The sequence below is a fragment of the Tympanuchus pallidicinctus genome, unplaced genomic scaffold (assembly GCF_026119805.1).
Source record: "Tympanuchus pallidicinctus isolate F22 unplaced genomic scaffold, pur_lepc_1.0 scaffold8, whole genome shotgun sequence".
In the NCBI taxonomy this organism is placed as follows: Eukaryota; Metazoa; Chordata; class Aves; order Galliformes; family Phasianidae; genus Tympanuchus; species Tympanuchus pallidicinctus.
In genome coordinates, this window is record NW_026294802.1 from 19,765,585 (window position 1) to 19,790,050 (window position 24,466).

General features: G+C 37.0%; 1 protein-coding gene across 5 annotated transcripts in view; it reads left to right on the forward strand.

The window, feature by feature from the left end:
• The window catches only part of EEA1 (early endosome antigen 1), a 66,105-nt gene that overhangs the window by 35,014 nt on the left and 6,625 nt on the right, over positions 1-24,466 (forward strand). For all 5 annotated transcript variants that reach the window (XM_052667887.1, XM_052667888.1, XM_052667891.1 and 2 more), the window contains 14 exons: positions 784-1,122; positions 5,585-5,734; positions 6,767-6,886; positions 7,117-7,320; positions 7,832-8,032; positions 9,410-9,523; positions 10,727-10,882; positions 12,558-12,697; positions 13,305-13,635; positions 14,755-14,856; positions 16,263-16,457; positions 17,263-17,445; positions 22,328-22,513; positions 22,977-23,108. In XM_052667887.1, the coding sequence (XP_052523847.1) occupies positions 784-1,122; positions 5,585-5,734; positions 6,767-6,886; positions 7,117-7,320; positions 7,832-8,032; positions 9,410-9,523; positions 10,727-10,882; positions 12,558-12,697; positions 13,305-13,635; positions 14,755-14,856; positions 16,263-16,457; positions 17,263-17,445; positions 22,328-22,513; positions 22,977-23,108 (2,553 nt within the window). The remainder of the gene's footprint in view (positions 1-783; positions 1,123-5,584; positions 5,735-6,766; positions 6,887-7,116; positions 7,321-7,831; positions 8,033-9,409; positions 9,524-10,726; positions 10,883-12,557; positions 12,698-13,304; positions 13,636-14,754; positions 14,857-16,262; positions 16,458-17,262; positions 17,446-22,327; positions 22,514-22,976; positions 23,109-24,466) is intronic.

Consider the following 24,466-nt stretch of genomic DNA (forward strand, 5'->3'; position numbering starts at 1 on the left):
TGTGTTTTAATTTAAAGGGTCGCTAGAGAGAATACAGTAGTCTCTGAAACTGCAGGAAGAACAAGCTTTTTGATAGGTATTCATAGTAATGCTTCACTGGGACATTGCAGTATCTTACTGACACCTAAATGGAACTTCCTGGTACCCTTCAAGAAGAGAATGAGTAACCCAAGCTGGATGGTGACCAGGGCCTTCTTTCATCTGTATTTCTGTGCTTCAGCAAATGCCAATGGAAGACTGAAATGGTTTTTGTGGCTTCTTTGTCACTGTTTGAAATGCTAGTTAAGGCTGCAGCTAAGCTTGAGGAAAAACCTAAACATTCTTGAGGTATATCTTGTCAAATGAGATACTTAAATTCTATCAGAATACAGTTTTGCTTGGGTTATGAAAATTGGTTACAATTATGTAATAGCTGAAAGCTATTTGTAAGTAACTTCTTAAGTTGTCTGTGTGTGTGTCAGTGTGTGTTTTCCTCAAGCAAAGGCAATTATAACAACCTGGAATTTGAACTTTCAGGGAAAGCCAATTATTTTTCAGGATACACAAATAGATTTTGTGTGGTATTCTCATAAACAAGATTTTTGTGAGAATATGAAAACAGCATTTCCAGGTGTAACTGTGTGCTATATGGGCTCCATAATTAACTTATGTAACATGGTGTAGAGACCAACATTTCCTTTAATAATGCTGTGTTCTGCATCAGCACTTGGGAGACGTTTGAATATTGTGTTGAACAGATGTAAGCAGAATTGCAGTTAAATTGCAGTATAACTCTCTTTGTAGAATCTGACTGAGAAGCTGCTGAAGAAGGAGCAGGAGTACAGCCAGCTAGAAGAAAAACATAATGAGCTATCTGTGAGCAAAAAGCGTGTTCAGGCAAGCTTTCACCAGAAGGACCTGGATTGCCAACAGCTTCAGGCAAAGCTGTCTGCATCTGAAGCCTCGATACAGAGATTACAGACAGAGCTAGGTGAGAAGGGAGAAGCAAGCCAGAAGCTTAAAGAAGAATTGTCCGAAGTAGAGACAAAATACCAGCATCTTAAGGCAGAATGTAAACAGCTCCAGCAGCAGAGAGAGGAAAAAGAGCAGCATGGTTTGCAGCTCCAGAGCGAGCTCAGTCAGGTAAGAGTCCTTAAACCCCCCTAGACAATTCCTGTTGGTACCAGTCCTTAAACAGGCCCGTTAGGTTTTATTTAACTATGCCTTTTTTTGTTCAAGAGGAGTATGCAAGTAGATAACTCGTGTTTGAATAAATCTCTTCTTCCCCTTAAAGAAGTGAAAAAAGAATGGGCAAAAAGAAGTTGTGATAAGAGTGGTGGAAGTGTTTTTTTTTTTTCTTTTGGTTGTCCTGAACTCTCACTGGAAGCAAATGAACACATTCGTAACCCCAGAGGCATGACAACCAAACTCAGTGAGATCTACTAATCCAACCACTTTTCTACATTTTATTTCTGAGAATACTGATGTAACGTGTATCTATCTATGGTATAATCCCCCCTTCTCTGAAAGGGAAACTAGTCTTATGAATTCTGTTCTGGAACTGTTCTGTCGAATTATCTTTAAACGAATAGCTTTCCATTTTGAATATTAAAGATAAAAGAGTCCACCTAAGGTTTGTAGATGATTTCTTGTGTTATAGGAGTTTGCTGATTTTTTTTTTTTTTTTTTAATTATTTTGATATGTGAATAAATAAGGCTTTAGCTGATCTAAAAGAAATTGCTTGTCCACTCTCCTTCTGGTTATATGAACTTCTCCTTCATCCTCCAACTTTTCCCATCTCCTTTTTTTTTGTTTATGCAAAAGGTAAAAATTCACTGAAATAAAGAAAATATTGTCAAATGAGAATGCAATCACGAATACATGGCAAATATAGTAATGGACAACTACTGAGAAATCAGTAAAGTCATGTATTCTGATTTTGTAAGGTATCTGAATCTCTAATAAGTTGAGGCTATGGAAAACCAACGTAAGTCAAGAAGAATATTAGAGGAAGTGAGATTACTACTAGAAGTGAAAATATTCTGTAGGAAGCTTGAGAAAAGTGAAAGTTGTCTTTTTTTACAGTGGAACTGAACAATACTTGATTTGTTCACATTTGTTGAATGCAGAGAATATGTAGTGTGAAGAACAAGGATAATGTCATGTCTTAATGTTGCTTCTCTTGCATCTCTCCACAAAGACCTTCTCTTTATGTGGTCTACAGCCACAAAAACACCCAGAGCATAACACTTCCACCATCTGAATATTGTTCTGCTGTGTACAGTGAGTTATGGAAGCAAGACTTTCATACAACATTGAGCATACAGACATTCAAGACTGGCTTAACTCTGTCTTATCTCATGTCTTTGGAGAGTAATGTATTAAATTGGATAAATATTTGTGTACCAGGATTAGTGTCCAGTCCTAAGATGGAAAAAAATATATATTTATTTTAGGATGATGCACTTGATCTTAATATTTTCTCAGCTTTCAAGCATCTGAGCAAGTCAAAAACAGATTAAGTTGCAAGCCATGCATGCATGGCTTATCTTGGAAGAACAGTGACTTGGCAAAACTTTGTGTATTTATTACATCCTCAAAGTGTCTTTCCTTCTTCATTGAGTCTTTTTTGATGAGTGAAAGGAGAGATGTTAGTCATCTGCTTAGGAATCCTTGTTTAGTAAAACTGTTTCAGTCTGTCTAGGCAACACATATGCAAGCTTCAGAAGCAAAGCCAAGAACTAGAGCTGAAATCTGGGTTCAGATTGTAAGGGCTTTTTTGGGACACAGTTTTGAGGTAGGCAGACGGAGAAGGATCATGAAAAATGAGTTGCTGTGAAAGGAAATGCAGGCCTTGCATGTCCTCTAGGGATGTTGCTGGGAAGGAGATCAGTCTAAGTGAGAAAACCTAAACAAGCTGCTGCATCTTAGGGTGGGTTTTAGAATTGTGTTGTAATAGAATAGCTGGGAAAAGAAGTCATTCCACACGTGGTATAAAATTAGGAGTGAAATCAAGCAAATATTTCTTTTCCTCTCTCCTTCCCTGCAAACAAGAGTTCAGTAACTACTATCATGGTGAAAGCAAACTGCTCTTATTCATTAACAAGATACTTGAGTGAAGTTACCTTTTCCCACTTCTAGTTCAGTAGCTCATGTTGACATAATGTAATACTGCTTATGAAGACAGATACGAGGATTTTTAGTCAAACCACATTTTCAAAGAGTCTCCTCAAAATTCACACAGATGCAATCCTGGCAGTTATGTATTTCTTCAAAGTGCTGACCTGCCTGACTGCTATTATAGCCAGTAGCTGGGGTTCTCTAAATATTACCAGTTTTTATCCTACAGTCTTCAATGAGCAATTGACATTTTTGCATGCTTACTGTTGTAAGTAGTAGAAGGAAGCTTGTATTCAAGCAAAGCAGACCAGTATTTTACTTCTGCCCTAAATTTATTTCTGAAAATATGCAGTAGTTTTTCAGTTGCATGTGCTCCTCTCTGAGCACTGGTGAAGTTTGTATATTTTAGATTCTGAATGACCCAAAGGAAGTGATCTTCACAATGAAAGGAAGCCCTGATGATGGTATTGGTTCCAGCGCTGCAATGGGAATAGGAAAATAAGGACAGTCTTGTAGACATGTTAGCTGCTAATATATACTGTTACTCTTGTTTATTTTTACAAATATATTTTTTGTTAAACTAAGCTGGAATACCCTGTAGCATAGCTGCTTTTGCTTGAGTGTTTCACACGAACAAAGGCGGCAAGACTTTACCATGAGTTCTGTAGTGATCTCATTGCTCCTTTTCTTTGGTAGACTTTTTTCTTTGGCTCTTGTTTGTATTTCTAGTGAGGAAGTATTAATTATTCAGTGATTACCACAGAAAAAGACAAATTTTCTTGCTTTTTATGCTCTGTCCTTCCTCATTTTCTACCTCTCTCTTAGTTCTGCAGTCCAATTCAAATAGTTAGCATTTCAACCACATGCTTAACACCTTTTCATTTGCAGTGTTTGTGGTGGTGGACGTGATTTAGCCTGGTTTCCTAAGAAAATAAAGCATTTGATTCTCTGCCTCTGTCCCATGTAAATTTTGTGCTGTGTGATAACTTCAGTCAGTTTTGAAAGATGATTGAAAGGTTTTCAGTGTTGGGTTCTTCAGCATTACACTTTTGTGGAAGCAGAGAGTTGGGTAAAGGAGTCTTAGTCTGTTCATGCCTCACCCCCTCTGTGCCTGGGGGCGAGATTTAATGTTATCAAAGCCCTGTTCCTTGTTTCTGTCCTGCTAGGCTATCCTGGAGAAGGCTCAGGGGAGACCTCATTGCAGTCTTCCAGTACTTGAAGGGGATTTGTAATCAGGAGGGAAACAAAGTTTTTACATGAGTAGATAATGATAGGACAAGAAGAAGTGGTTTTTATCTAAGAGGAGAGATTTGCATTAGATGTTGGGGAAATTTTTCACTGAAAGAATGGTGAGGTGGTGGAACAGAGAAGTTATGGATGCCTCATCACTGGAAGTGTTTGTGGCCAGGCTTGCTAGACCCTGAGCAGCCTCATCTAGTGCATGATTTAGTTGTTGGCAACTCTGCATTGGAGGGAGTTTGAATTGGATGATCTTTGTCCCTTCCAACCCAAGCCTTTCTTCAATTCTGTGATATTAGAGGGAGGTCCTGAATGTACAGAGTGAATGATACGAATATCTTGGATGTAAGTTAATAAGAAAATGAGCATCATTAATGTCGATATTTGTGGAAATGGATTGCTGTGCTTCAATGACTGCATCACTCCCAGTTTTTGCATCAAATTGAACTTTCATTGTGTAGGCATAAAGTTGTTAATGTAGAAGTAGGCAGGAGGTAACTGAGAACCTTTGGAGGTAAACTGAAGGGAAGGAAAGTTGATTTTATAGAACAAGCTTTTCTCTGACAGTGAATTGTGCAGTACTGCTTTTGATAACCTCAAAAATTCCAAGTGAGGTTTACATCTGGCTGGATGAGCAAGTCTAAGTGCTGACTTAGGCTCTCCTGCTGGGATGTGCTGAAATGTAAGCCAGCAATGTTACTGCGTACACACTACAGCAGATTCATGCATGTCTTCTCAGCACTGAATGAATGCCTGGATCAAACTACCAACTCCTAGTTAGTAGTCTAGCAATGCAGAACAGTGTATTGTTGGAACCAGTGCAGTGGGTGAAGGTGTGTTGTTCTGGCCACTGAGTCTATGTGACTCAGATGTAAGGTGAGATCACTCTAAAGCTTTGCTCTTTTACACAGTAGTTCTTATGTCTTTCAAAGATTGCCCTATTTGTTTTTCAGGTAAAACTTTGAAACAGATATGGAAGGGTTTCTCTAGATAAATGAGGATATTTCTAGGCCCCTTCTACCTACTGCTTTGAATATTTACTTATCCTTGTGCAGTTGATGCTGTTCTTAGATGTGATTTTGTTTCTGCATTATATGGTGTATCTTCATGAACTCAGGAGCTTATGTTGTTGTTTTATTCCAAGTAATGAAACTCTTGGTCAGACATGGCAAAATTGAATCTAAATTGGCTAAAGACTGAAGGAATGGATAACTTTATTTATTTACTTTAAATTTTCTTTTGCAGCTGCATAGTAAGCTTCTGGAAACAGAGCGCCAGCTGGGGGAAGCACATGGGCGGCTTAAGGAGCAGAGGCAGCTCTCTAGTGAAAAGCTGATGGACAAAGAGCAGCAGGTGGCTGATCTTCAGTTGAAGCTTTCTCGTGCTGAGGAACAGGTAGGAGCATTTTCTGCAAACTTTTATTTATACCGTTTCTGATAATAGCCTGTATATAGTCATGGCCATTATTATAGCGACCTTAGAAGTTATTCCTAATGCACTCCATGCACTTTCATTGTGTAGGCATGCACTCCATGGCTGTAGTGTTGCAGTTGATAGATTTTTTTTCCTTATAGGAGTGTCATTTGGCGAATACTGTTGAAGTCTTACAATGAAATTGTCAAAATCTGCCTAAATGCCTTTTACATTACAGATTTTGTAAGTCTAAATGCTCATTTCATGCGTGTATGTTCATGGTACTTTGGAGATAAAAGAAAGATCTTCCTTTACATTGATGATCTTTGTGTAATAATTGTATAAAAGAAAGATGTAGGTGCACCTGAGCACACATAAGTAATGCTTTGTGTGTAGATACTGTTGTGGGATAAAACTCTCCATGGAAAACAATGTGAACGTGGCACAGCAGCTCACTGATAATTAGTGAATTTTATCTGGTGGATGGGTAGAAATTGCTTGCTTTTATTCATTTTCATTTATTTTAATGAGTGTCTTATATGTGTTGCTGGTTTTCTGCTACTTCTATGGGGATTGGCCAAATATCTGAGTGGTATGTTGTTAGAATTTGTAAAGCTACTACTATAAAAGAGGAGAGACTACTAAACTGAAGTTGCTACTAAAACTGCTACTACTAATAATGTTGTTTTACAGGTTACTTGCATTATCAGTCATGTTATATCTTAACAAGTGTTGAAAAAAAACCATACTAAAATCTCTTTTTATCTCTTATTTTTGAGAACTAAAATACATATGTCTGATAGTTATATAGTTTTCACTTATGATTCAGGATCTCATCTATTAATAAGAAATGCTTGAGTTAGATTTTTGTTCTTTAACTTAGATTCACACACTTCTATTTTTACACCAATTTTCATATATCCTTGTTTAGAATAAACTGCAGGCATTAGAATAAACACTGAATGCTATTGAAATAGTGAATGGTGCTTACTCACGAGTGTTTTTTTCTCTCAGCTGAAGGAAAAGGTGGCAAACTCCACAGAATTGCAACATCAGTTAGATAAGGCAAAACAACAGCACCAGGAACAGCAGACACTTCAACAAAACACGACATCAAAACTTCGAGAAGCCCAGGTAACTTACTTATATAGCCTCACATAAAGGCATATTTCAGATTTTCATTATTTTCAGTATGTATTCTCTGTAAAAGTGGCTTATGGGACTTCAAAATAGTTAGGTAGCTTGGTGGGTAAATCTCAAATAGAATATACAGAGGGTGCTTAATAAGTTTATCCAACATTTTATGCATTAGGAATAAGTCCTAAGGCGGCTATAATTAAGGAAGATGTTCTGCAATTTTCCAGAATGATTTGGAGCAAGTACTACGACAAATTGGAGATAAGGACCAAAAAATTCAAAATCTTGAGGCCTTGCTTCAAAAGAGTAAGGAAAATATCTCTCTGCTTGAAAAGGAAAGAGAGGATTTGTATGCGAAAATTCAAGCTGGTGAAGGAGAAACTGCAGTTCTTAACCAGCTACAGGAGAAAAATCATGCACTACAAATACAGGTAAGAATTCAGAAACCTGTTTCTCTGCTCTTTTTCATTATTGTGTCTTAACTACATTATTCCTCTCTCATTAAATATGACACTGATCTTTTCTAGACTTTGCTGTTTCTTTGTATGTATTTTGGTAACTTACCCGCTATCAGCAAAGAGAAGAGAATTCCTAGGTGTTTCCTACGTACGTACAGTAACAATATACTCTTAAAAAAGTGGATGCATATATTTCTTTTTCAAAAACAGGTTTATTTCCTGCTTTCCATACTAACATTCAGTCTACTCTGCATCTTTTGTTTTCTCAGTTATTGATTTTTGTCAGAGTAAGGCTAAATTGATGAGTCCCTTTTGTTTCCATTTTTAGCTGGTATCCTATTGAAACTCTGATATTGTACAATGTAGCTTTACTGTAATAGTTAGAGTTAGAAGTCTGGAGCTGTGATAAGATGCCCTAGAATTCCAAAGTTTTATGACTTTTTTGCTCCTCCTATTACAGTCTCTGTTTACCTCCTCAATACAGGTAACTCAACTGACAGAGAAGCTGAAGAATCAATCAGAAAGTCATAAACAAGCCCAAGAGAATTTGCATGAGCAAGTGCAGGAGCAGAAGGCACATCTAAGAGCTGCTCAAGACCGTGTGCTCTCTCTGGAAGCCAATATCACTGAGTTGAGCAGTCAGCTAAATGAAAGTAAAGAGAAAGTATCACAACTTGATGTACAGGTAATGGAACTCTATGCTGCCTGGCAATGATAAATCCAGTTCTGATTTCTGTATTCTCTCTGGAGAATGTACAAAGCAATCTGGGGAAAAAATTACGTGTTTGTACTTGCAGACAAAGTAAGATAAGGCAAATAAACATGCAGAACATGTAAGTGGTTTTAGAATAGGAATAGATAGCAAGGTTGATTTTTTTGTTTGTTTCTTTGTTGGATAGGTGATTTTTGGTGGTGGTAGTGGGAATTCATAATCAAGTTGGGAGAATTTGTCTTCAAGCATCTTTTGTTGTATTTGTAATGGTTAATCATCCACAGAACTGCTGTTATCACTCCTAGGTTCTGTGCATCAGAGTGAAAATCTGTCAAGTCGTTAAAGATGTTGCTGTTGCCTAGAAATTTCTTGTGCTGGTAGCTTTTACCTAAAACAAAACAAAAGTTGCCTTGTTATCAATTCAATTGAATTAAACAAGGCAATTCCCCACTATAGTCTCAGTGTGGACTTTCCTACAGTTAAGTACTGATTACACTAAAACCAGTAAATTCTGTTGAGGTATCACAAAGAATGAACAACACTTTGATCAGAAGTATAGCAGACATTGTTTTCTTAAATTAATACACTTGAAACACCTAGCACTGTTGTTTGATTAATACAGTGTGTTGCTAAGTAGTGTTACTCAATTTCTGAGCAGGTCTAATAACTTCTGTTGTTCTGTGATGTTTTTGCTGGGCTTTGCTATAAGATGTGGATTGTTCTTCAACAAGACTTCAGGGCTAAAACAGTAATTTATGGACTGTTGCATCTGCTTTTTAAGGCAATATGGGCTTTGCTACAACCTTTGAGAAGTAACATTTCTGTTACAGATAGAAAATAGCAAGCTGCAGTAGTCAGTGACCTGACAATTACCTCTATACACCAACACCATTCATAGCTGCTGTATAAATGTGGGTGGCTGGATATTTTGGAAGGAGTGAGGGGTTGCTCCCTGAAATGCCATTAGTAACAGTGAAAGACAGCATACACATAACAGCATATTTTAGTTATTTTTTAATTCCTTTTGCCTCTAAAAATTTTAGAGGATCTCAAACATTCATTTTGTGTGAAGTTATCAAGGTACGTGTGTGTGGATACATTGTCTATTCCTTTTTTTTTTTTTTTTTTTGCTTCTATGTAAAAATATTTCACTAGCGAAGAATATGAATAGGACTGTTCTTTAATTCTGCTTTTAGCTTGAAGAAGGAGCTAACTGTGTTTTAACACATTGATTTTTTTTTTTCTAAAACTTGAAAAAATTTCCCCTTTTATTTTTCCCATTAGTACATGAAAACTGCTAATGAAGTTACTCATAATAGATACTGTAATGAAGTACAACTTGTCTTTCAGGTAAAAGCAAAAACTGAATTGCTGCTTTCAGCAGAAGCATCAAAAGCTGCTCAAAGAGCAGACCTTCAGAATCATCTGGACACTGCCCAGCATGCACTGCAAGACAAGCAACAGGTTATGAGAAACACGCAAACATAAAGTTCCTGTGTTACCTAAAAATCTACTTACAAACCTAAGAATAGTCTGATTACAAACTACATAAATATGTGACTATGCATTTGGAAATAATCTTGTAGGATATTTTAACCATGTGATGTGTTTTCTGTTCTTTCTGCTGTAATCTGGACCATATGGGCATTTTGCAGTGTAAAGAACTGAACTTGGAAATCCAGTCCTTGCTGTATGTTTAGCCATGGTTTGTGGTCTGAGCTGTGGTATTTGAGTACAATTCTAACTTGTATGCTATGAAAAGTTTATATAATGCACTGGATTCAATTGAAAACTGTTAACTTTTATTACAGATTCAGATACATTCAAAATCAAAAAGTCTTTATTCAGAAATAATTATCTGCATGCCAGCTGACAAGAAGACATGAGGATTGTTAAAATTGCATGTTTTAGTTTGCATTAATCCAACTACAGCATTCCACCAGGTGCTGAATCAAATATTTGTGTTATTAGAATCCATGCTGTTGTCATCTTTTTTCAGCAGCTGAATATTCAGCACTTCCTAAGGGCACCAATTTTTAGGTGGGAATATAATTACTAGCCATAAACATAAGATGTCTTTTTGGAACTGTTCATTAAACACATAATTAACTAATAATTAAACATATCAGCTTGCTTGGAGAGTAAGAAGCTTGGATGTAGCTGTTCTCTTAGTGGTTACAAGGCAAACATCTTTGTGTCTCCTGTGGAAATCACACTGTTTTGTGTTGAACCAATGATCTGGAATTATCTTTGGTGTATTGAGTTTACTGTTCCCATACTGCAGGCTTTCCTCTTCGGCGGTGCTTCATTCCTGGGAGACATCGAGTTTTCTCTAAGGTTTTGTAGTGTTGCATTCTAATTATTGCTGTATTAACTCCAGGATTTTGAGCATTTATGACGTACAGTTCCTCATCTCTTTATAACTTCAAACACATTTTTTAAGCTCTAGCTCATAGCCTGTAAACTTTAGTGAGGGATGTGTTGAACAAAGAGAATTTATTTGTGTTTTTCCATCTCAATTTCCTGCCTCTCAGATTAAAAAGGAAGCATCATTTTCCTTTTTAATTTTAACATATTAGATCACTCAAAGCATATATTCAAAGGACATTACTCATTTCTAGAAGCTATTTAGAAGCTAACAACCCTCTTATTTTTATTTTACCTCAGGAGTTAAATAAGGTCAGTGTTCAGTTGGATCAGGTTACGGCTAAGCTGAATGACAAGCAGGAATACTGTGCTCAGCTGGAAGCCAATCTCAAAGACTACAAAGAGCAACATCTTTATTTAGAACAGAAAACCGAAGAGCTAGAGGGACAGCTTAAGGTTTGTATTGAACACAGTGTCTGAGCTTACTGAGACTGATGTTCACCGCTGCTTGGTGGTATTTGATAAAAGCTGGGCTCAGATTACAGGGAAGGATTTATATGAAGTATGACTTCTGTAGGTTTTCTTTCTCACCAGTGTTCACTGATACACCCTTTAATCATATTCTCTTCTCCTGGGCTCGCGTATCACACTAAGTTCCCTTATACTGCCGCTTTCCTTTAGTGTGCTTCTACCAACCTCTGTGCCTGGAAGGTGCTGTGAGGGGGAACATGATTACTTCCAGAAATTACAGTCTTCAGGTTTATACACATTTCAAGTGGCGCCAGGGAATGTGTCTTACATTGGTTAGCACAAGTTAATACTACCTTTTTGGTTTAATTTACTTCTATATATTTTTCTGCTAGTTTGATCTTGCATTTTGCATTCCATTCCTGGGCTTAGCTTTTCTCTTACATTGCCCGTCATTAAGTTTACAGAACCTTTAGACGTTTTCCTATACTAATGTTTTCAATTATTGGTATGAATTAGTCTGAATTATGAATTAAATTACTCCAGTGTTTTAAAACTTGAGGTTTACATTTTAACGTTGTTTCTTGTTAAACATTCTTGAGAGTCAAAATCGCAATGCATGAAATCATATAATAGAGAGATCTTAGGAGCAGTGCAGAATTTTTTTGTGGTGCTATGTTCTGGTTTTTGAAGGAGATTAGCAGTCTAGAGAGTGCTTTTCCTAGTTATGGGCTTTTCTACCTGCTTTCATTTGTGTTTTTGATACTTTTGCCAAAGTTTTGCGAGTAACCAATATACTCAAATGCTTAGGAGGAATACATTGTTTACTTGCACAAGATTTGATGAGGTCCCTGGTAGTGAAGTGTGAAACTGAGCAGGGTTGTTGATGCTTTCTACAGGAATGCAATTGTGTGTAAAAGTCTTCATGTCATCACCATTCTTTGTGTTATTCCAGTTGAATGAATGCATGGTATTTAAAAGGAGGAAAAAAACACATGACGAACAGCAGAAATCCTCAGGAATTTTCTCAGAGGAGCTTGATGATTTTGTATTGTGACCACTGCATAAAAGCAGAAGTGCCTATAAAACAGCTAACATGTTGAAGAGTCTAAGCAGTACCTGATTGCTGTACTGTTTATATTCCACATAAACAAATACCTTCAAAAATGAAACAAAATATACATTCTTTTAGATGAGAACAGTATTTCTTTATAGCTGTAGTTCATGTCTTTGTTGTTACCAAAGAATGTCAGAGTTGGGGCTATGTAAACCAGTAGTCATTTGAAACTGCTGAAACTGTTGGTAGCTAAGAACCTAGCTGAGAACCAAAGCCAAGCACTTCGCTTTTTAAATGGCTTTTTAAAGATGTCTGTGTTTTATTACTTCATTATTTATTACTTTGCAATAAAATAACTGCTTGTGTTTAATTTAAAGGTGATTTCAGAATGTTTTACCAAAACAGTTTGCTTTTAGGGGATTGAAAGAGTTGCAGGAACTAAATAATGAATGGCAAGTGGCCAACTAATGAAAGATATGGATAGTGTGTGATAATTGTCGCTGCTTTCTATAGTAAGGACTTTCCAGTAAATACTGCTGAATGACAGTACTTCTGTTTTATTGGTTGTTTTCCAATGGCTCTAACTTTTCTATTTTTCTATCTCAGAAACTTGAGGCTGACATTCTTGATGCTAAAGCAAGCAAAGACCAAGCTCTTCAGGAGTTACAGCAGCAGCGACAGCAATCTACAGAATTAGACCTCCGAATAGCAGAGCTGAGTAAACAACTTGAAGCAGAAAGAGAAGCGTATGTGTTCCCTGTGTTGTAGTAGTTTTTGAAGTCGGACATAGGGCTAGAGTGGTTTGGAGTACACTTGAAATTTTGTTCTTCCCTCCTGTAATTTCATAAAATCATAGATCAAAGTGATGTATTCCCTCTGCTATGAGATCTGAATTAGGTCCCAGTTGTTTTCTTGCACTTCACTTGCCATGCAGACTCCATCTGCCACATCATCTCATGTGAATCACTCACTGCTGTGATTCAGTGCATTCCAGTTTATTCACTGTGCTTGTCAGTTAAATATCTGAACAGTTTGAAGCGCTAAGATCCATCTTGATGTATCCACAGCTCTGTATCTTTCAAAGATTAATTTGCTGTTTTTGCATAAGAAGCAAAGGAGTAGTTCCTGTTCGCAGTATTTGAGGAAGGAAAAATCCATCTCAAAATAGTGTTTAGAGTTGCTGATATGTCTTCACTAGAGAGAAAAAATGCCCACATTCTAAAATAAAAAGGCATTCTTTGAGTTAGTTCTACAGTTAATATTCTTAAATAGAGTTGTTTAGTGATACAAAGAACCTGTGAAGAACAACTTAAAAAATCTTTTATTTTTCTCTCTTTGGTTTTGTATTTGCAGTATGTCTAGTGCTAAATTGGATTTACAGAAGAAATCTGAGACCCTTGAACAAGCAAAACAGCAAATCTCAAAGCAAGAGGAGGAAAACGCCAGCCTCAAAAAAAATCTTGAGAAATCAAGTCAAGATACAAGTAAACAACTCAAGGAATTAGACTGCAAAATGCAAGCAGCAACATCGGAGCTGCAACAGGTGAAATTAGAGAAGGATACTTTGCAAAAGGACCTTACAGCTACCAAAGAGAAACTCTCGAAAAGTTCTGAATCCTTCAAAAAAAGGAAGGAAGAATTAGAAAAAGAAATAGAAAAAGGAAAAGCAGCTGTAGCAGAAATGGTTAGTAGCTTTGTTCATTACACATGAAGTTTGAAGTATTTATTGTATGATATTAAAACAAGTTTATGCCTGAAAACACTATATATATGATAAGACTGAATGGAAGTTAATTAGTGCCACTGTATTGAAGAAAAATGAAGAGAGGCCATTTTAGTTTCCTTTCCATAGCCTTTTATGTAGAACCTTCCTGTGCACTTGCTCGAACGTCCTAGAAAGCTGCATACTGCAGCCAGAATAACATCATGTTGTTTTGGGAGATGCCTAACTTAAGAATACATATATGTATGAGCACATATATATGTATTATTTCAGTTTCAGAGAAGTCTAGTACATGGCAGTATAGTAACAAATACTTAACTCAAACAGTGTAGAATGGTAAGAAGAATGGACTCCTACTAGCCTTAAAATATACCTTTTTTTTCTTCCTCCTTTTGCTTTGCTGGAAATACAACTGATGACTGTATCAGTAAATATTCAAATATCTTGCATGTCCCCATTTCCCAGAACCAACATGTAGCTACTTTTATTCTACTCGATTAAAAAATAAATCTGCTCCTAGTTAAAAATAACACTTTTTCCTTTCCTCTTTCACCTTTTTAAGGTAAGCTTTTTTGCTTGCTTTAGTTGCTGCTATTTAAATATTTGTTTTTCCCAAACGCTTGAAGGTTTTTCTTCTGAGTTTAGACTTTCCAGTCTGATTCTGCTTCTAATCATTGGAAGTCTCGTCACTGACTTGTTGTTCACATAATAATCTTGCAATTGTATTTGCTCATGAGTTTTAGAACATGAAGAAATTTTGAATCCTGAGAGAGAAATGAGTGCTTGCTATAAGAAGAAGGCTGCCAATAGCGGCTTCCACGAAGGAGACTTCCTAATCAGAAAATCTTTTTGGCACACAGCTGCCTTAAATATGTGTTATCAGCAGTGGTGCACAGACTCACTGTTAGTGGCTGGAATTTTTAACTGAAAATGTTCACAACTGAGGAGGAAAGCATTTTCATTGGAAAAAGAAACAACCACAAATATTCTCTATAAAGGCTTTTGTAGCTCTTATGAAAATACCTGGCATTTGGTCTTAGAAGCTCCCAGAAATATTTGCTTGTGTCTTCTGTTTTATAGGAAAAATCTTACCAAGAAATAAAACAGCAGCTCCAGGTACAGACAGAGTCTGTAGCTAAAGAGAGGAATGAATTGAAAAACTCACTGGAAAAAAAGGAGGGGGTAAGCTGTCTGCTTATTTAGTATGAAAAAAATCAGAAGAGTAATAACATGTTGAAAAGATTGATTTTCAGTTTCTCATGCTGGGATTGTTGAGGGATAAGAAAAGTTGCACTTTTCAAATTGTAACCCATTTGGGACTTTAAAATAAGGTAATACTAAAAAATTCCTAGATGTATTTAAAATACTGGTTCTGCTCTTACTTATCTGTGCTCTGCATGTCAATTTGGCCCTGCAGTCTCTTTATTATGGAAGCAGTTATTTTTTATTACTGTGTCCTCATTTGCTTTCAAACTTATGATCTGTGAACAATGGAATTGTTTATTTTATATCCTTAGATCTGTTTTCAACTTGGGCATCACTGTGTTGCCTAATCCATATGTTCCACGTGTGGTTTACAGGAAACTTTCATTTATTCTTGTGGATTTGTTTGCTTTTGCAAACTTTTATAATTGCCTATGGCTACATACCAAGTAAAATTTTTAAAGATGAGCATTCAGACAAAATCATTTAGTTCAGCCAGTATTTTGAAGATCAAGTCCATTTTTATGAATTTCTTGACCTAAACTGTCACCTTTTCCTTAAAGGAACCAGAAAAGCATAATGAGCAGTGGGCACATTTTGAACTGTGGTGGATTCTTGCTGCCTGAAAGAGGGTTTGTGGATGTGCAGGTGTAATGCTTACAGACAGACCCTTCCTCTGTGTCTGCTTCTGTCTCCTCTCTTGTTCTGGCAGAAGCACTGCAGTGCTCTGTGGCAAGTGCAGGAGGATGAGTTTGGTATCTGCTACAGCTGGCAGCAGGAGAGCACAGATCACCACTGGCTGGAACAAAGCCACTTGCTTTTAATTTTGAATGGGGAAAAAAAGACCAGAGCTGACCTAAGGGTAGGAGCTTGAAAACAAGAGGTTATCTTTCTGGTATAGATATTCTTTATTATCTGAATCTGGTTGTCAGTGTTCTTTATTATCTTGCTCTGAAGAAGGAGTTAGCAGCAGTGACACTGGGGGATAGTCTGGTTCTGTATGCAGGAAACAGTGCATCCTTGGAAACTCTTCTACAGATAACCTGCAGATTATTTAAAAAATGTAAGAACAAGTATATTGACTCATGAGAAAGATATTGCCTGGTACAGAGCAAAGCAGCAGATGCACAGAGGGATATAGAAGAGGGCTTTGTAACCTTTCAAGTTACAACCAGGGGACGCTCCCCAACTTGTAGCAGTCTTTTGGATGAGCCAGAGACAATATCTTCAGCTTTAACAGCTTTGACAGGTTTTTCATTTGTGAATTGTCTGTTTGCAATTTGAACTGTACAGTTTGTAAAACGCACAGTTCAATAGGCAGTTACAGGTATAAATGGTGATTTAAATTAAAATTATATACAGTTATTTCGTATTTTTGAATATAGATCTCTAAGCAATTGTCAATAGAACTTGACTCAACACGGGCGCAAGTACTGGAAATTCAGGGTCTTCTGAAAGAGAAAGAGAACAGTGAGCAGCATCTTCAGGGAAAGCTGAGAGAGATAAAGGAATCTTTTGAGCAGAAGAAAAAGCATAGTGAAACGCTGCAAGCTGAATTAAAAACTGCCCTTTTAGAAAAGGTAAGGCTGGCGTCTCATACTCCTTTAAGAAAATTAATATACATTTATCTGATAAATGCTGCAACTTTTATGCCAAGGTCTTTGTGATAAACAGCTATTTACTGTAGTCTTGTTCAGAAGGATAAGGTCAGGATGTGGAATCAAGGTCTTCCAAGTTGATGCTGAAATATACAGATTATGTAGGACCTGAGTTTCAATACATTGGTTAAAAAAAAAAAAAAAAAAGGCTAGATTGAATATTTTTATGTTGCTTCGGGAAGATGCTATGAAACAAGAGCTGCTCTTTTCCTGTAAAGCAGTAGAAAGTTTTGCGAGAGCAGTTTAGACAAACTCTGCAGTGTTTTGGAATGTCCGTGGCAGTTTTAAACTCTTTTATTATACCAAAAGAATTTAACTGAGTGACAGTATGAAACCCATAAACCATAGTGGAAGGAGTTCAAATGTCTTCCAACATGAGAGAATGTTGTGTTGCGTGCCATGCACTGTTAAATATTGCTCCAGCTTTGGCTGCCCTGTGCTACGTGTTCCAACTTGTGTGTTAGTTGGACTATGGAAACTGTAGGACTTAAAATTTTACTTATGTTTTCAATGTTAGATCTTATTATGCTTAACTTAATCTTCTGATTTGAATTAAGTATTGTTAAATTACTTACAAAATATTGCTATAAAACTGTAAATATTAGATTACTAAATTGCTGTTTCGTAAGTGGAAAAAAAAATTAGTTTTGCAGTAGAAATGTGGTTTATTGAAATGGTTAAGATTACTGTCTAACTTTTACTGGCACTTTTTATGCTCATGTTTCAGGCAGAACTGGAGAATAAACTGCAACAGCAGACTATTTTGTCAGCTCAGGAGCTTAAAGCAGAGAAAGGAAAACTAGCAGACTTACAGAAGACCCATGAAAAAAATAAGGAAAACATGGAAAAGCTGCAGCTGGATCTGTACGGGAAAGAGTCTGAGCTGTTGGCAACCAGGCAAGACCTTAAGGTACTTAGAGACATTTTAATGTTATGTGTGACTTAACACATCTGTGAATATCCTTTCTGAATACAGAGAAACAGTGTGAGAATCGTATGGGGTAAGAAAAGAAGTCCCTTTCTATAAAAAGAATTTAGTGATGCTCAATCCCTTCTTGTGGGCCAGAGAACACAGTGAAATTTATTTCAAGCCTCGAGTATTTGCTAGTTTACCTGAGCTACCTTTCCATTTGTGCAATGGCAATATAAGCTGCAAAGTGAAAGCTGATTTTTTAAAAATTATTTTAAGAAATTGTCTTGTTTTTCTTGTAGCTTTCAACCAATTTAAATAGCATAGCTAATGAAAGCAAAGTTGCTGACAGAACATGAGTAACTGCTGCCTTCTAGATAATCTGACTAGAGTTTTAGTTTTTAGTCTGTTCCTATATCCTTGCCTCTTCCAGTTCTTCCTGGCTGATTGTAGACTTTCAGAGATGTCAATCTAATAGAAACAGTAGGCTTAGGGACCTGCCTGGAATGCAGATGTCTAATGTGGTCCTTCAAATTTTTGCGATTCTGAAGCAGAATTTACCTGATTTGGTATTAGGATTTAATGCCTTCCAAAAGATCTTGTTGTGAATTGAATCAGTAAAAAAAGGTGTTTGTTCTTTTCCTTTGTTCCTCCCTCCTCCATAGTGATAAACCAGTTAGTCTAAGGCCATGCTGTGCTGCAGAGATGTGTGGCTTTGGCTCCTTTCACTTGCAGAGTTGAGTGGGATTCATTGCCCATGTCTGACGCTGTTGATTTAGGCTTTGCTGAAGTTCTTGGAGAGCAGTAGGCACTTCTGCATAACTGGCCATCTCATCCATTTTAGATGTTGGCTTCTTTTTCTGTTTGATGACTGCTTAGATTGAGTAGCTCCTTTTCACCTGTCCCAGTACAGATGCTTCAGTCCTATCGTTGTAATACTTAAGAGCTTGGAGCCATTCTGGATAGCTCCATGTGAGCTGTGGAGGCCTAGCCAAATTCCAGATTTGGGGTTACTTTAACAAAAAGAACTATCTCCTTTATGCACCTGTCATTGAATCATCCACATGATGTATCATGTGGAATATCTGTGAAAGCTGGAGAGCCTGAGGAAGATTGGTATCCTCAGCACAGAGGTGATGTACCACTTTGGAGGCTGTTTGCTTGGTTATTTATGTATTTATGCATAATAATTAGGGCTAGTATGGTTTTCTTGGCACTGCTTCTGTTGTGTTTTTTTTTGTTTTGTTTTGGTTTTTTTTGCTGTAAAATTTAGAAGAGGGAAAAAAATGATGGAAATACATGTTTAATTGTGGCTGTGCTGTCTCACTGCAATATTAAATGAAAGTAGTAGTGATAACTTGTCTGCAAAGACTGCAAAGAAGGAAGCGTTCAGGAAGGTTTGTTTTGGGAGCTGAATATGTAAATATCGCTTAAGTCAGAAGAACCATATGGCAGAATTTCACAGTCTGGTTCCACATCAGTTATCTGTGATTTGTTTAGACTTAGAGGATTTGCTTAGTTAAGATTTGAGCCACAGCTAGGAATTTTTGGGTAGTTTAGAATGAATGCTGATAGGAGGCCCTAGGGTTCAGAGTGGACGTGATATTATTAGTAGGCAGTAGCTGAAGCTTTTAAAACCTGTTTATGAGGTAACTTTAGGTGACTTATGCAGGATTTTTGGTAGAGATATGAGCTCTCATAGTTCCACAGCTATGTTTAGTCAGCATAGTTTGAAGCCCAGTTTTGCCCAGGAATGGCTAGGCTGTTTTGGAAAATGCCAGCATTGCTAGGCTTGCTTTAGTTCAAAAAAAAAACAGAAGTCAAAGCTTAAATATTCTGAATTCGTGTAGCATCGTGCTGTTGGTGAGGCCAGAATTCCTGGATGTGAAGGTAGATCAAAAAAGGCTGTGAAGCACAGCAGGTGATGTGAGCTGGCTTCCAGGGAGGGGATGGCAGTAGCTGGCTGTACACAGAGCACCATCTGCTGGCTTGTGGCTTACATGTCACTGCAGGCTGGTGGCTGAGAGCTGCCCGGCTACCCTGTGGCAGAAAGTAGGAAACACTCATGTGAAGCTTTGCAGCTGGGGATGCAGCATGGCAGGAGAGTGCAGCTCCCATACAGCAGTCTATTCTGTGCATTCTGTCAGCACAGAATGAGGAACAACACCTTAAAACTGCAGTTTCTGATTGAAAGAAATAGAAAATAGTTTATGTAGTTTTAGGCAGATGCAAACTTTGGAGCTATTGGACAGAGAGAAAGTGAGAAATGTAGGAAATTCTACAATGAATGATGTTATGGATACTGTGTGTTGCAAGTTTAGTTTAGTTTAAATAAGGCATCTTTATAGCAGTAAATAAACTCGTGTTTTTGTCTCTGAAAAAAGAAATCAGGCATGATTATAGTGCCTGTAAAAGCTATGGTTTTTTAATATATCACTATTTATACTTTATGTTTATATATATGTGCATATATATATATATATATATATATAAATGGGATTCTATTTTCTTTTTTTTCTGGAAATGCCTATTTACAAGAGTTAAAGAAAATGCATAACTAGTACTTCTTCCTTTGTTTTGAGTTAGTGCAAACATACTCTGTTCTGCTCTCCTGAACTCTGCCAAATCTTCTCCAGTCTTGGCATCAGTGCTTTTTGTAGTTGATCCTGGTTTCTTCTGCCTTCTCAAAAGAATGCTTCTTTGCCTCCAATATTGGCATTGCTGCCTGTGTGTCTTCAGCGGATGTTCTGGGAGAGTATCTGTAGTGCCAAACCTCAGGTCTGTAAGTCAGGAGACGTTGCCTACAGTCAGTCTAATCCTACTGCTGAAGACATGAAGTAACATTAGGTTAACATCAGTGAGAAACTGCATGCCCCTTCTTTGGGTAGGGAGGGAGGAGAGGGGCACACAGACCAAACTGGCTCATCTGTGCACCTGTCTTGGGATGAATCCAGGTCATGGGACCCAGCTAGTTCTTGCAGTACAGCCCTAGTTGTACAAGATCAATCTGAGATGACTTTTTAGCTATACCAGCCAAACTGACATCTGTTTTTATTCACACTAATAAATGCAGGTTGCCTTTTGTTCTGTACATTTTCCTAGCATTTTGTTTTCTTTGTCCTACTAAAGAGCAATCTCATGACGTGTTGGAAGCACACCTGTTGTTTTCTGGAAATGATGCCAAAACTGAATAATGAAGGTGAATAGCATCAGATGTTGTGAGAAGTGATTTTACGTTAGAGATGTGAGCTCCTCAGCAGCCCAAAAGAATCAGGCTGAACTACAGTCTTGATGGAGACTGAACCAGGATAACTGGAATGATTAGCTGTATGTCAGATCTCTGCTTGTTTCCAAAGGGTGCTGTGAGGGGTTTTTGAGCAAAGCAGAAAGAATGGCACAGATAAATAGAAGATGAATTGACTGGTAAAGTTATATTAACTGGTGTCCCAGTTAAGCTCAGTAGTGTTATTACTAATCGTAGCACAATTAAAAGTCACTTGCTGTATGGGAGCTATAGTATGCTGTGTGCTTGAAATTTAGACTCTCTTATATTACAGACTACTGAATTACACAAACGTTTGTGTATAGTACCATGCAGAGTAGGCTGAATGCTGGCAGTGTTCCATCACTGTCTGATTTTTTCCAGCAAAATGCTTCAGACTCTGCAAATTAGGGTTAGGAAAGATCAGAAATCGATTTGTATTTAAATGAAGATGAGAGCTGCTAAAGCGGATGTATAATTAAGTCAAAGTTGTTTTAGTTCAGTGGTTTTTAAAAGGAACAATAAGTACAAGGAGTTTAATTAGGATTTAGAAAGAAGAGTATCAGCAAAAATAGGTAATTATGATAATTGAAATCCTTAGTGGTGCACTAAAGGTAATAAATGGCTTACTAATAATAAATTTCCCCACCTCACACTGTATCTTCACATCAAATATTTCCAGAAAGTAGCTAGATTTTAGTGGTGTAGAAGATGAGTTTTTAAATTTTATTTCTTATTGCTTTGTTTTGAAAGAACACGCTTCTGCGTGTTAGCTAACATATGCCTAAGCCAAAGGCTCAAAAAAACCCAAGAACAACACTTTGAGAATAGTAAATTAAGAGGAGCTCCTAAGTTTGACTTTGCTGTGAGTGAATAGAATGAGTCTTGGGAGCAAGTTTTAGGTTATTGCTTGAGTTTCTGTGACCAAAATATGGAGAGACATCCAAATTTGTTTTCTGTGTAATGGGGAGTACTGAATAATAAATGAGCAAATAAAATTACAGTCTGTAATAGATTTTGAATGGAAGATTACATTTTTTGTTTGAAATGCTGATGAAGCTGATACTACTAAGCATTTTGTTCCAATATTAGCACTTCTTGGGTTGTACATTGCACTTCAGGGTTCTAATAAAAATTTGTGGCTGTTTTAGTGCTAGCTTCCTTAAGGCACTGGAAAAAAGGAATACTGGATGACTTCTGAAAACTTCATGTTATGGCTTCAGTGCCACTTAGGTAACAGCTGTATAGAGTTACAATGTGGTTGATTTAGCCTGAGAGTAAACTCAGTTTGTGTAAACAAAGTCAAACTCATTCTCTTTTCATCAAACAATCACCCTTCCTTCTTTGCACTTTCATATGCTTTTGTGTTTTGTCTGTGGAAGGGTGCAAACTGGAATATGTATGGTAAGGTATTATTGATGGAAACGTTTCTGGGTAGTTTCTTTTTACCAGGGGTAACTCATGACCTAGAAGTTCCTGTAGTTATATTTTGTCAACCTTTGAAATGAAGCATTGCATGGTAGGTGACAGTTTTTCCCAGTGGAAAATGATTAGATGAGTGTCAAGTATCTGAAGCTCTTGTACATGCTGGGTAATCTGCAGAGCTGTCTTTGTAATTAGTCCACAGAAGAAAAACTGGCTCTTGCTCAGGAAGAATTAGTTTCCAGCAGAAATCGAATTGCCAGCAATAATCAGCAGATTCAGGAGCTGAAGAAAGCCAAGTCAACGCTGGAACAGGATGCATCAAAGAAGGAGCAGCAACTGGGCGAGAAGACCAAAATGCTACAGGATCTTCAGAATGAGAGGGTAAATGTCTCTGTCTTTTGAAGTCTTCTCACAGACACTCAGAGACTTCCCCTGCCATCTCCTTTCCATTAATTCCTGCTGGATTTCTAAACAAGGGTTATTCTGGGGGCATGGCACTGTTGCAGAGCATAGCAACAGCGATTTTACTGAATCTGTGGTGCAAAAACTGCTAACAGACAGTTGGAGTGAATTTGCTCTAAAATAAGCTGTTAATTTGAACTAAGTGGCTAGACATGCAGGAAAACATTATTAGTTTTAAACCTAAAACAGTAAATATGCTGCTAATTGTTTCCACTACTAATCGTGGATGGAGATACAGTTATGTGGCAATTGTTTTCCTACTTGGAGCTTTTGCAATCAATTGGTTTGGGTTCTGAACTATTTTTTTCTCTGAGTGAATTTGGAAATCGCTTCTTTAGTGCCTTTTTAATATTTTTTTATGTATTTATTATTTCTCTTCAAGATTTTGAAAGAAAAAGACTTAGCTAATGAAAAATGTAAAACAACAGAGCTCCAGGAAATAAGGAATAGACTTGAAAAAGAAAGTGCCAAGCTGAGCGAAGAGCTTAGAATCTGCAAGCAAGAATTTGAGAAGGTATATTGAGACAAACTGAGTCTTCATATGGTTGGTTATCTGATAAGAAATATGTGCCTACTCAGTAGATGTTATCTGGAATGGCTTTACAAAGATGGTAAGATTGCAGGTAAGGGAACCAAAGCAAAGATTTCACTGAGGTTCCTGAGCAATGCAGACTTGATTAGTGGTAATCCAGGAGCACTGGTGCCTGCTGTTCTTGGCCAGGTAGACACGAAACTTGTGTTAGTTTCAGGAATAGGCAGAATGTGCACATCTTGCCTTTTTTTCCAGTTCACTGTGGATTCATTGTGAATATCCTTGCTTGACAAGCTGAAGTGCAGAAAAGATGTCCAAAAGTATAATGAATATAAATTTTCCCAGATATTCTAGGCACATCTAATACTTCTCAAGTATGTGTGGTAGTGCTTCCAGCTCCCTTGATGTGATGTGGTTTTTAAATTTTCTTGAAGAGTCATACTGTGGAAGAAAAAACAATGTCAGGAGCCTCATTAAAGGCTGACTCATTTCCAAAATCAGGACAATCAAATGAGCAGTTTAAAGGGTAAAAACCTGGAGATATCAAATAAATAATTTTTAGTCTTGAGAAAAGCTGACTTATTGCTACGTTCTACTCATGTTAGTCTCTTTAGAAATGAAACTCCTAAAAGGTGTACTTTCCATGTGATACTGTAAGTAATTATATTAACATCTGTTAAACATACAGCATTTAAGTTGCTGCACGAGGACAGGAACTCCACCTGTATACTAATATAACGGAAGTAATGTGGTTAAATTTCATGAAAATTAACTTCATGAAATGAAGTTAAATTTCAGATGTTCTTTTGTTCTCTAGTGTTTAAAAAGTGGTCTTTTCAGTTTAGATAGAAATCTGTGATTTGTTACTGTCAAGCAGTCTATGCCCAGCAATTTCTTGGGTTTGGAGAATGCTTATTGTAATTGTCATCACTTCATGAAATCTGCTTTAAAAGAGAAAACTTATACATAATTGTGTACACCATTGTCAGCTTCATGTTTATCTCTTGATCTGTATTCTAGGAGTCAGACTAAAACAGAAATTGTTTCCTATAATCCCTTACTCTATTTTCCATCTCTTGCCAGGGAATGTATAGATGTATTTTTTATAGGACATCCACTTGTCCTCGGGTTATATTTTCTTGCTGTCTTTGGATTGATTTTAACTTGTGGTGGAAATTTTGATTTATTTCCATAATAAAGCTGACAGTCTCTATTAAGCTATTACTATCTGCGTGCTTGGCTGTGCAATTTTAAGGAAAAGGATTCCTGTAAATTCAACTATATATTCTACTTCTGGATTTATTTATTTTTTAATACAGAGAAACAAACTAATGTATAGA